This window comes from Felis catus, chromosome D3 (assembly GCF_018350175.1).
Source record: "Felis catus isolate Fca126 chromosome D3, F.catus_Fca126_mat1.0, whole genome shotgun sequence".
NCBI lineage: Eukaryota > Metazoa > Chordata > Mammalia > Carnivora > Felidae > Felis > Felis catus.
This window is the reverse complement of record NC_058379.1, coordinates 46,952,254-46,965,134: the sequence shown is the minus strand read 5'-3', so window position 1 is coordinate 46,965,134 and position 12,881 is coordinate 46,952,254. Positions and strand designations below refer to the sequence as shown.

General features: G+C 35.3%; 1 protein-coding gene across 6 annotated transcripts in view; it reads right to left on the bottom strand.

The window, feature by feature from the left end:
• Positions 1 to 211: 211 nt before the first annotated feature.
• The window catches only part of IMPACT (impact RWD domain protein), a 29,805-nt gene continuing 17,135 nt past the window's right edge, over positions 212 to 12,881 (bottom strand). For 3 of the 6 annotated variants that reach the window (XM_045041840.1, XM_045041842.1, XM_045041841.1), the window contains exons 6-10: positions 12,699 to 12,821; positions 10,752 to 10,849; positions 8,570 to 8,643; positions 5,164 to 5,254; positions 3,899 to 4,383 (exon numbers count right to left, since the gene is read on the bottom strand). In XM_045041840.1, the coding sequence (XP_044897775.1) occupies positions 4,126 to 4,383; positions 5,164 to 5,254; positions 8,570 to 8,643; positions 10,752 to 10,849; positions 12,699 to 12,821 (644 nt within the window). In that variant the 3' untranslated portion in view covers positions 3,899 to 4,125. Of the gene's footprint in view, positions 2,748 to 3,700; positions 3,836 to 3,886; positions 4,384 to 5,163; positions 5,255 to 8,569; positions 8,644 to 10,751; positions 10,850 to 12,698; positions 12,822 to 12,881 lie in introns of those variants that run through there. The other 3 variants (XM_023241832.2, XM_045041839.1, XM_045041838.1) reach the window with 3 other exon arrangements.

Genomic DNA, 12,881 nt, shown 5'->3' with positions numbered 1-12,881 from the left:
GAATGTATAAATGTTTGACCAAGAAATTCTATTTCTAGGAATTTTTCCTAATAATCAGAGACAAATACCAAAAAATCTGCACACAATGATTTAGTTTTTCATAAATATTTAAGCGAAAAAATTGAAAAAAACTTAAACATTGGAAACATGGGAGAACAGTTAGTATAGTATGATACACCCAGAAGACAGAATACAATGTAGTCATAAGAAATTAAGCCATAGAAGAATATTTATTGACATGGGAAAATGTTAACAATATGCTTCTATATGAAATATGCAGGATACAAAACAGTATATACAGTTTAATACCATTTTTATGGAAAGAAAAATAGCCATATATACAAAACCATGCACAGGAAAAAAATAGAAGGATGTACATAGTAAATGTTAATAATGGTTATCTCTAGATAGTACAGAGGTGATTATACAATTTTCTCAGTAAATTTCACCTGCCGCCAAACAGTATCTGCTTCATGCTATTCTTTCTTGGGTGTGATTAGCTTGATGTAACTCTTTTCAAACAGACTGCTTCATGATATGTACCTCCAAACCATACTGCTTTTCCACGTAAAAAGTAGATGCTACTTGCTCTTACATAACTGGCATATGGAGAATATTTTTAACTAACACAATATACTACAAAATATGCCACAGCATAGATCTGGCTATAGAAAATTATTGTATGGAGAATCTGAAAATCCTCTACTGGAGAGAAATTTTAAATAGAGAAAAAGATGCTCTCATTAGCTAGGGGTCCACAATGGTTGGGTGTAAATAACTCAGATTCCAGAATTAGAGACTTTGGGATCTCTTCTTCCCAGCTAACTGACTTTAGGCAAAGGAGATTAGGTTTTTTAGTCAGGAAATGTGATTAATAATTTTATAGAAAGATGCAAAAATAAGATTTTTTTTAAATAAGGGAAAATGAGATCACAGATATTAAAGGTCTTCCATAAAGACCTAAACAACTGAGATGAACAGCAAGAAAGAAATTCACATTTGGTGTTACAGAAAAATTAATTCAATTTTTCTGCAGCACCAAATTCTTCCTATTTTATATCTTTGTTCACAGGTTAGAATGTGTTAAAATTGTGAAATTATTTTAGTGTTAATTAATGGTCTTCAACTTCTTTAGTTAACAGTTAATAACACTGGATATACTTTTCATGGAATCTGACCTAGGTGTTCTAAATATATATAGCACATCCTCCGATGACTCTTGATCACTGGCAACATCAGACATATTTACAACAAATATGACTTGGATTTTATTTCTCAGAATCCATCCTAGTGGAAAGCTATTTACTCAATTTTTATTAAAAACACCAAATAAGGTTGTTGGATCTTTTAAAGGTAAGACATCAAGAGAACAGAAAAGGCTATCTATCTGTGTCTGCTCTTCTGCAATGCTTTCCATAATGCAAGCACCATTCCAAGTTGCCTCCTAATTTCTGTCCCCTTCCTTCGGAAGAGAATCTCAGGCAAATCTGCAATCAATTAATGACTCTCAATAATTGTTTGCAATCATATCTGAAGGGGAACAGTTAATGACTTACTGTTAGATCTCAAAGATAAATGTATTGTCTAGAGGTAAACAGCATTAACTTGCAGATGAAAGGAACATAAAACATTGATCTTAAGGAAGATCTGGTAAGAACGGACAAGAGGGATTTTCTTTGTTTTCCCAACCAAAATGTTTGCTCCTTTTCGCCCCAAAGTCAAGGAGTTGAGAAAGACAGCTGGAGCATACCTACATAACTATGCGATGATGCACTCCACCCCATACCAGTGTTGTTTTCCTACCTCTATCCCCTTCTAGAAAGGCCCCGTTAACTGTAGAAGAGCTTCTACAGTAGTCCTAATTCCTCAATGAAGATCACAAGAAAGGTACTCCCAGGATATGAAAAGACCCAAAACTAGAATATTACACTAACACGTTTCAGGGGCAAGAGACTACTGACACTCCGTATCTACTGGTTTGCATTACAAGAATCAAAAAAAGTAAAAGCCAAAAAACCACATTTTGAAATTTCACAATCACCAATTTGCAACAGAAATCAAAGCATAACACTTGTGCTAACAAATATGTCAGATGAATTATCGCTTCAGCACATAACTGCAGATGGATACGCCTGGATTTTTGCTTAATCATTACTCAAGTGATGAACACTATAAAATGCAAGGTGACTTCCTATGAACCAAAATCACAAGAAGAAACTCTCCAAGATCAATCTGCAATGAGCTCCTATTCCAGTAAGCCATAAAGAGCAGTAAAAGGCAATATTCATTTAACGTTATGAGAATCCCGATGACAAGATATCAGGTATTTATATTCCTCTCGAGACATTTTTTCCCCACCTAACAAAGGCACTTGACATGTACTGAAATGGACAGTTAATTCAGGTACTGCCCTGGACAACTGTTACCTTCCTAAGATTAGATGAAGTGGCAATTAAGTTCAAATTAATTCTTCTGAAGCAGCCTGAAATACACATGAATATATCACAAGTTCTCTATTTTTGGCAGATGATATAACCAAAGAAGAAAAGGTAACGTTGGTGTCCACAATGGATTGGCTGACTTGAGCAGTCCAGGATCCTCTCTGCACAATATTCCTTGATGACTGTGGAATTTGTGTATAATTATAGGCAAATTAACCTGTTGTATAATTTTAGGTATTAATGTTCACTCCTCTTCTTGTCTTTTTTTACTTTTTTGTTTTTTCCCAAAGCCTTAGATGATTCCTCCTAAAAAAGATATAAATCAATGTAGTATCTCCCAGTTTATATCAAGATACTGGCTTAGGAACCTTAAGTCTAATCATACAGAATAAACAGAACAGTGAAAATATAATTACTTCCAGGTACATCATCTTTCTGTTTTATGGGACATTTTTACTTATAGTCTATTTTAATATTTCCAAAATAATCAAGGATAGTCAAGGAAAACACTCGTCTAACAGATTTATGTTTGAATCTATTTAATCTATTGTGCACTTTTCAAAGTTAAGGTAGAAAACTTTAAATAAAATAAACATGTTTATAAAATATGAAACAAAAAAAATTCAAAGTTTAAGGGCAGACATCCAAATGCATGCCAGGGGAGAGGGAAGGGACTCTGACACTAACAGTGAATATCAGAATTTTACATATGTTTAATTTTTTTTTTAACGTTTATTTATTTTTGAGACACAGAGTACAAGCGGGGAGGGACACAGAGAGAGGGAGACACAGAATCTGAAAGAGGTTCTAGGCTCTGAGCTGTCAGCACAGAGCCTGATGCGGGGGACCGTGAGATCATGACCTGAGCCAAAGTCGGACGCCTAACAGACTGAGCCACCCAGGCGCCCCGGAATTTCACATACGTTTAAAGAACAGCTAGTTCATAGCATTAGCTACACAACCTCCCCTGGCCTCAATTTAGGGACTGAAGAATAATTGGGTCTTAAAAGTTTTTATAAAATTCTGTATGCATCTATGAAATTAAGGCTCAAAGGGATGGAGTGATCTGCCCAAGGTTACACAACTAACTGGCCACACTGTTTTTACTAGAACCTAAGTCTACAATTTCCTAGTCCAAAGGTTTTCCCAGTGTACCACAAACACTCTGATTCATTCTTAATTTTCTGTCTGGGTTTGTTTTTTTTTTTACTTTCATAGGCAATGGTGAGAAACTCTATATAGTATCAATAAGCACTCACCGGTGAATTTGTGTAGTTTCTCTCCACCAGTATGTTTCTGGCACAGTTGTTGATATGTTTAAAGCGATCTGGTCCTAGTAGAATTCCTCCATACCAGCGTGATACTACCACCATGACATTTCTCACATTCAAAATCTGTTATTTTCAGAAGCATAATTAGATATACACACAGCCATGTACAAATTCGAGTTCTAAACTGCACATAAAATTTCCCTATGACTTGAATGGCAGAACCACCCGAGTGAGCAGAGTGAGATTCCTAAAATTCAGGCGACAGAATTTAGAAATCAAACACTGTGCTCCACAGTGTCCTCGAATTCCAAATTGTGGGGCAACTGGGAAGAATGAAGGGGAACTCATGCAGGTAGTGTTCCAGTTCTTCATGAATTCAACCAAAATAGCTCAGTTTAAGCAGCCTTTTGCCCCTAGGCCAAACAACAACCAAAACATGCTTCTGAACAAAACACTGGAAAGAACTCGGGCTGCATGGGTAACTGCTGGGGCCTACCAGCAAGGTCTTCCTCAGTTGGGTATCTGTCAAATGCTGTTCTTAACATGAAGCCCACCAGGCTACAGGCCTGACCACACAGAGTTCCTATCATGGAAACGGCCTGGTTAGAAAACAAACCTTCACATACGGTAACAGAAGAAACTATAGCAACTACCTTAGGAAAAAACCCAATCTATTCTTAAAATTAACAGACAATTAAGATCAATGATCACCATACAGATGAAGAAAATCCAGCAGCATGAAAGAGAAAGGACAAGATAAACAAACTAAAATGGACCAGGAAAAATTTAAAGGGGAGAACATCTAAAAAAAATCCTCTAATTACTATTCTCAGAGAAATTGCATTCATAAAGCCAAAACAACACATTATAAAAAAGGGCTCAACCTCATAACCCCATGGTCAAGAGTCACATGCTTTTCTGACTGAGCCAGTCAGATGCCCCAACAAGAAAGAACTGTTAAAACTTAAATACATGATTGCTAAAAAAAATTTTTAATTCAACAGAAATCTTGGAAGACAGGTAAGAAAATGTCTTAGAACATAAGGTGAGGAGATGGACAAGTTAATGAAAAAAGCAATATTCTGGGTCTATCCAGATGGTCCAATAATACCCAACTAACAAGAAATGCACAAAGACAGAACAGAGAAAATACAGGGACGACATTGTTGAAAAACAAAAAGGAGATGCTTTTTTAGAGTTGAAGACAATCTTCTATCATTTATGACTGCCAGACCTTCCAAGCACAGCGCTTGTTATTAACCTTGGGCTTTCTGCCCCACATCAAGTGGTTAAACGTTTCTCTCAAGGTTTAAAAATTAACTACTAGTTATCCCAAATATATCTCATGTCATGTAGCCTAACTGATTTACTTATTCCTAAATGGAGCTCTGTTTCATTGAAAAATTTTATGGCTCAGAGAGCAGGATTACCAGGGTTTAACTTACACTTACCTCCATGAGATGGAGAAGACGCCCGCCAGCTGCTGTCTCCCCATCGTCCTCACAGTCCTGTAAGAAGGTCTGTTTATCCTCACAATATATTCTAGAAATACATATAACAGTGTTACACTTTGAAACTCCAAAATATTGCACCTATAAGTTACACCTACATACTTGTTGCAATCAATTTACTTCCAAAATCTGCATATTTGTCAAAAAAAAATTCTTCTTGAACTATATATTAGATACATTTTCTCTGATTTGTTATCCAGTACATTTCATTTTTTTTTAGATTTGGGAAAGCTAGGAATCAAGGGCACCTCCCTTAAAGCAGAAATGCTATAATTATGGAAAGGTGAGTTTATAGATCTGACACTTCATCTAATCTTGAAGCTATAAGGTTACAGAGAGTAGTCATTGAAAACCATTGATTGAGAATATACTGTAGAGAAGTATGTAGGCACCATGAAATGATATAAAGAAATAAGTGGCATACTTCAGTCTTCAAAGAGCCTTAGAGCTAGTGGAAGAGACAAAGAGTATATAAAAAAGATGGAGGTGATGGAATCAACATAAATTAACATTTTATACTTTCCTCACATCTTATTCTAGCCATCAAACATTTCTCTATCCTCCCCATTCTAAGAATGATAAGGTTTACCTTCTCTATAATTTTTCCCCTGGTTAATTATCAATATCTGAGATAAATCATGATATTTTTACCTATTTAAATTATCTAGAAAGTTTGCATTTGGAATAATAATTTGGGCTACATTGTAGCAGAATAAGCACGGCAAGTAAGGGTGAGATATAAAAAGAAAACAGTGACAGTTAAGGTATGCTGTCTACAGGATTTCTTAGGTCCCTACAGATGACACCATCTAGGACTAGGCAAACGCAGCAAAGATACTTTTCCAGCTGTGGCTATACAAAAGCCAGATACTACCATATCTAATACCTAAGTCAATTATAGCAATCCTATTCATATATTTATTATATATTCATATGTATTATAGCAATCATATTCATTCATTTATTCACTCATTCCTCCTTCAATCTATCTTTCCATTCATTGACTCAATCAATATTTACTGCCCACCTACTATGACCAGGCTCTACAATTATTTAGAATTGACCTCATTCCAAGAGAAGAAAGTTCGTGCTATTAGACAAAATTTTTTATGGCAAATTTAAGGCAAAAAGGTGTCAGCAGTTGGTGTATATTAGGACTGTAATTATAACCTAACACCATAATTTTATGGAACAAATGAAGAAAACTTGAGTTATAAATCAGTGCTGTTAGGTTTTTTAAAAATGAAAATACCAAGGACATTTTTACTTTTTCGGCACATGCCAGGAAGACGATAATGCAGTATCCCATAGCTGTGTATACCAGTAGCCTGAAGAGTGCCTCGTAACTCCAAAGCAGGAACACAGCCCCAGAACCAAGAAGTAACCTTAAAAGGATCCTAAGCATTCAAAATATACAACACGAAGTCCATATACGAGATAAAGGTTATTTACTTTACTTCCAGTGGGATCCTGCAAGACTCCACTTTGTACCTGGTTTAGTCTTAGGTGCCACACAATTCTGGCAAGCTAAGCTCTTTCATTCCCAAGTGTCAGTTATAACATAATGGAGCAAGAAGGAGTAAGCGTGTAAGTCGTGCTGATATCTGTGAGAATTGACAGTTGGTCTGATCACCTACTAACTTGCAAAACTAAAAAAAATACTTCCAGGTACTTAAAAACAAAAATCTGGGGCCTGAAATAGAATATCTGGCATATTATTTAACTTTTTGATAATTTAAGATTAAAATTATATCCAGCGACTGATTGTTGAAGGTGCAGCCACAGAGCTGCACAGAGAGAGAAATCAGTTTATCAGACTCCACTTAACAACTTTGTGATCTTGAAAAAGCTAAACTTTTTGCAGGGGCAGAGTTCCTGAAATAATCAAAATTAACTTTCATAAAGTATTTGGCTCAGCGTAGGCACTCAATAAACACATGGGATGAATGAATGGCAATTAATACTTTTATAGCACATTCAAATCACCGAGAGCAAGCAGAGTCTAATCCCTTGTTTTTATATTGATGACCCTAACTCAAAACATCAAAATCCTGCCCAGGGATACTCTAGTAAGCAGGGAATCATATAACAAATAGTTTTTGGAAATTTTGGCACTTAAAGAAATGTGACTTAGTAATATAAAAAAACTCACCTATCCAAAGTGATGGATTGTTTTTTTTAATTTTCTGATTTTCAGATAGCCTAGATTTTACTAATATTCTCAATCACACTTTAAATTTGCACTAAATCTTGGGGCACCTGGGTGGTTCAGTCGGTTGAGTATCTGACTTCGGCTCAGGTCATGATCTCATGGTTCGTGAGTTCAAGCCCCACATCAAGCTCTGTGCTGACAGCTAGGAGCCTGGAGCCTGCTTCAGATTCTGTGTCTCCCTCCCTCTCTGCCCTGCTCATGCTGTCTCTGTCTCTCAAAAAATGAATAAACATTAAAAAAAAAAGTTTAAATTTGCACTAAATCTCTATGTTTATATTCTGATTCATTTCAGTCCCAAAATATGTTAAGTCTATACTAATTTACATATTTAGAAATATATTCTTCCTCTGTTTACTAACACTTCAGCAAACATTTGTATAAAACCTTAGTATTCAAAACTAAAAGGAATACAGCAAAAGAAGCACACTTACTTCCCTGCCAATGAAAGCATACATTGGTTTAAAAGAAAAACTTGGGAAAAAATTTGGCACTATGTATCAAGAGTTTCAAAAACGTTCATACTTTTTGATGATTTTACTTCTAGGAATATATTCTTTCTTCTTCAATTACACCCCCATTTCATTTCAAAAAATAATCTCAAGTAACCAGAACCTACTCCAAGTAAATAATCTAGAATGTATACAAAGATGTTCACAAGAATATTTTTTATAATAATGAAAAACATGAAAAACTAGAACAAAAAGAAAATAGCTAATTACGGTATACAGCCTGAAAGAAATAGTACACAGCCATTACAATAATGTCTATAAAGCAATTATAACAACATGGAAAAATGCTTTTGGTAAACTGTTTATTTAAAGTTATTTAAATTCTAGTTAGTTAACATAGATACTACGGCAATGCACTGAAAAAATAAAAGTTGCATAGAAGACAAGGAAAATGTATCGATATATTATCAAAATGTATCCAACTATTATCAGTTACATTTAATGGCAGAAAAAGGCTGATTTTCCCTCCAACTCCTTTTCTTTTCTGCAGATTCCAAATATTCTATACGTGATTATTACTTTTATAATGAAAAAAAAACCCACATAATAGTTGTTATTTTAAAAATCATGCATCAGTTTCCCCATTTTTTACAAGTTGAACATTCCTAAAATTAGGTTTACTCACCGGTATGCATAGATGTTGTGGGTGGCACTAGCTATTTTCTTATTCTCATACAATTTGGCAAGAACCATCTTCACCTTAAAAACAGTAGTAATATAAGTAAACCAATGTATACTTTTTATTTATTCCATAAATAAATGCTAGAAAAATATCTTAAAGCATATTGATATAAATACTGTTGTACTGAAATAGTGATTTAAAGAATTTACTACACTCTGAAAAAGCGATTTCCAAAGTTTTCTCCTCATTTAAAGAGTCTACTACACTCTGAAAAGGTCATTTCCAAAGTTTTCTCCTCGTTTTAGAGGCAGAAACTGATACTCTCAATTGGTATAAAAAACTACAGACCTGGTATATTTTTTTTCTTCAAAGGCACAGGTAAGGCTTTACTGGGCCTTATAGTTTGAGCTGAAGCAGCGCACAGTGCTGACAGAGAGTGGTCAGGCTGGCCTCCAGACCTGGTATTTTTGAGTACCAAATAGCAACAAATATTTAAGCACTGACTACGTTTAAGGTCCTTATAGATGAAATTGTCCCCCCTGTAAAGAATTTTAAACGTAAATATGACCATTTTTTAAAATGAACTCTGAAAGTTTATCACACTTATGTATCCAAATTGACAGGTACAACATGGTTATGTTCCAAATGTTGTAAGACCAAAGCTCTCTTGGAGTCCTATAAAGTTTACGGACAAGGTAACAAGAGCCAGATCTTGAAAGATAAGTAGCAATCTCTTTTGCACCAAAAGGGAAGAAAGGGGTGCAAGCAAGAAGTCATTCCATTCAGAGGAAACTTCATGTGCAAATCTATCAGATTTAGCAAATAAAACATAAAGGATGCTCAGTTAAGTTGGAATTTCAGATAAACAACAAATAATTTTTTATTAGTAGTATGTCCCATACGATAGTGTTTATCTGAAATTCCAATTTAACTAGGCATCCCATATTTTATTTGGTAACCTTAGCAGGGACATAAAAGAGAAAGGTTCTGGAAACGACCAATAGTTTTATGTAGAAACTATTTAGAGTATGAATGAGATGAAAGACAATGTATCAGGAATGATAAAGCTAGGGTCATATCGCAAAGGGCCCCATAGAAGAGTTTAGGTTTCTCCTTGTACACAACGGATATAAGCAAAGATTGGGGGTGGGGCCAGTGACACACAGCGAGATCTTTCAGAAAGGTAACTTGCTGGCAAAGAGTATGGAAGAAATAATGGAGGTAGGGAAGACTGAGCTGCAGCCAGGGAGATCAATTTGAATCGGAAACTATGTTATCTTGTGGTTATTACTTTTTAATCTTTCAGGTTCTCAGGTTCCTGATCAACAAAATAAAGCAGACACTGATCTTTAAGATTTATTTGAGCTCTCACAATTATGATCCTGTAAGTCCAAGAGACTATAATCAGAAAAAGAAAGAGGATCCAGGATGAACAGATTCAGAACATAATGTCTAAGGAGGACCCTGGCAACAAGATTATGGGCAACAGCCAAGGACAAACTGTGGACAGAAAGAGCCAGAAGCCTGAACCAAAAGCTGTTATCTTGACCACAAGTCAATGCAGAGGAGAGTGAAAGTGCAGCCTGGTACAAAGAACTGTACCCTGTAGTTCAGGGCTTCAGAAGGGCTTACAGTTGAGGAGCTATAGAGACCAAAGAGAAGAGACTAAGGATTCAAACCTATGCTAAGTTAATGAGACTTCTGTTGTTAATTTAACTTTCTAGGTAGTTACAGTTTGTGATTGAAAATTCTCTCATTTGGTATCCTTGAGTGGGAATCAGGTCACCTAAGATCAAGAGGCAGAAAGGAAAAGGAATTCAGGTCAGAAAGACTCTGCTCAGCCATTCTGTCCATTGTCCTCTTCCCTGGGCATCAATGGAGCCGACTTGATTTTGCAGAACTCCCACACAATAGGACAAATAATTTTTTTAACAAGCTATTAAGCATCATAATTTTCCACACAATGCGCTTTTCTTGTTCGGAAATCCATTAGAGGGTTAAGCTCTAATTTGTTAAAACCGAAACAAATCTTCCATGATTCACAGTAATTCCGGGGTAGGAAAATGAACAAATAATTTTCATCTTATGTGAAAATTAAACATAAGAGCAAACATAAGAGGAAAACCATTTACTTGAATTACTTTGGTAAAACAACATCAAAGTGAACTGGACATAGAAACTTTACCTGTTTAGGACAAACTACCGGAGCCAAGTGCGCCTGAAAAGTACTTCTTCGGTCTGTAATAGGAATGCCATGATCAATCGGAGGTAATTCTTCTATTTCTATAAATTTAAAGAATTACATTATTTTATTTTTAAAATTCTTACATTTGAATAATGAAAAATTGACAATGGTGTGAGCAGAGGGTGGGGAAGGGAGTTGGGAAAGAGATGTAAATCATATAGCAAATCAACCCAAATTACCCTTAATAGCTATCTATTAAAATTATAATTTTAAGTAAAAAGTGTTCAAATGTAAGTAAGATTAAACTACTTGACTTATAAATGATTTTCACCTGTCAAGGTCACCCAGTAGGTGGGGCCTCAAATCCTGGGATGTTATAGTAGTATAAATCGGTATAATAACTAAGTTTTAAGAGTATAAAAGGATCCTAAGACCAAAAAGATTATCAGCTGCTAATATACCACAATTTATTTATCAATTCTGTTGATGGACTTCTGGGTTGGGAAACCTATGACTTTATTTTGTGTAGCTGTGATGAAATGTTTTCTGCTAATAAAACTGTTCCTTCTTCATAGGATTGAATATATCAATGATACACCAAATTGGTATTCCACAGAGTATCATTATTTCCAGTTATTCTGCCTCTTAAACAAGTTTAAGAACCACTAATTTGACCTTAACTCTGTTGAGAAACTTACCAACTATCCTGGCTACTACATCTGCCTCATTTAGGATCTAAAGCTATTCAGGAAAAATAATTAAAATTGTTTCCTATTTCTATTCACTGATCTGTTGAATCTTACCCAGGTCAGCTTGCCTTACAATTGATGGACTACTTCAACTAACACATGTAAAAATATTTCTATACAGCTTTAAACAACTTGTCAAAACTTACTGCACTGGTGTGTGGCGGGGCTAGGTCAAGAAACCAGGTTTATGCAGGATGTTTTGCCTTCCTCCTGAGTGTGTCCTCTTCTTGAACAAACTGTGACCACTGTACCAGGGTAGCACTAAGGTCAACATGAACTGGACACTATTTATTGTTGACTATGATTTTTACTCTTGCTTTTAATAGTGTATCCTGTTTCCTGAAAGAAATCTTATGCCAAATCCACAAATATATAAATGAATAAAATGTGAGACTGAGGTAGGGGTGGGAATCCTGGGTCTTTTCTCCCACTCTTTCTCTTCCTATTTATTTCCCTTCCTGGTCCTGAAACACCACACAAGAACTTTAAAGCTTCATAGTATTGTTTGAAAGCTACTGTATAATGCATAGTTCCCTCTGGCCTATCATGTTTTTGTAAAAGCCTTGAGAAAACTGATGCTACCGTTCAAAATTTTAAGATACTAAAATAGAAGATATTTTCCAATGGCAACATACAGCTGATTGATTTATCGCATCAACCTATTCATAAGCTGAATACTATCTGATTATGGAACAGTTTTTGCTACTTAAGCAAAAACTAAAATCTTAAAGGCATTTTACTAGCTTGAGTTCAGTGGCTGTACGTTCAGCTATTGTATTTATCAACACAGACTAAAAGTTAACTGAAACATCAGGAGACAGCTGAGGATTTCAAAATAGACATATAAAAACAGGATGTGAACTGAAAACATTAACAGAGTTTTTCTTAGTTTCAGTTTTTCCTATCATTAATTCAAAACTCTAGAAAGTCACACACACACAAAAAAAAAACAGTGGGGGGAGGGAGAAATTTCTGTTTTTTCCTCATCATTCTGACAGACCTAGCAAACATCAAAATGGCCAGCAGGCAGGAAAAAAAACCCCTCAATTCTCTGCAAATTAATAACTATTTCTTAACGTATGAGAGTTTACTACAGTTCTATACCATTTCAGAAACATCCCACACGCCTCAAAAGAAACTAATTGGTAACAACTGCCATCCCAGGTGCCTCAAAAGAAACTAGATGGTAATATAATACCTGTTTGATTTTCACTAATCTCAAAATCCAATGCTTTAACAGGATTTTCCGGTTGACATGCTAAAATGAGATCATCTTCACATTCTACATCTTCCTCTTCAGTTTTCTTCTTGATGTCAGGACCTATGTGGATATGAGACCTTATGAATGAACTTAGAGGACAGTAAGGAATTCCACTTAATA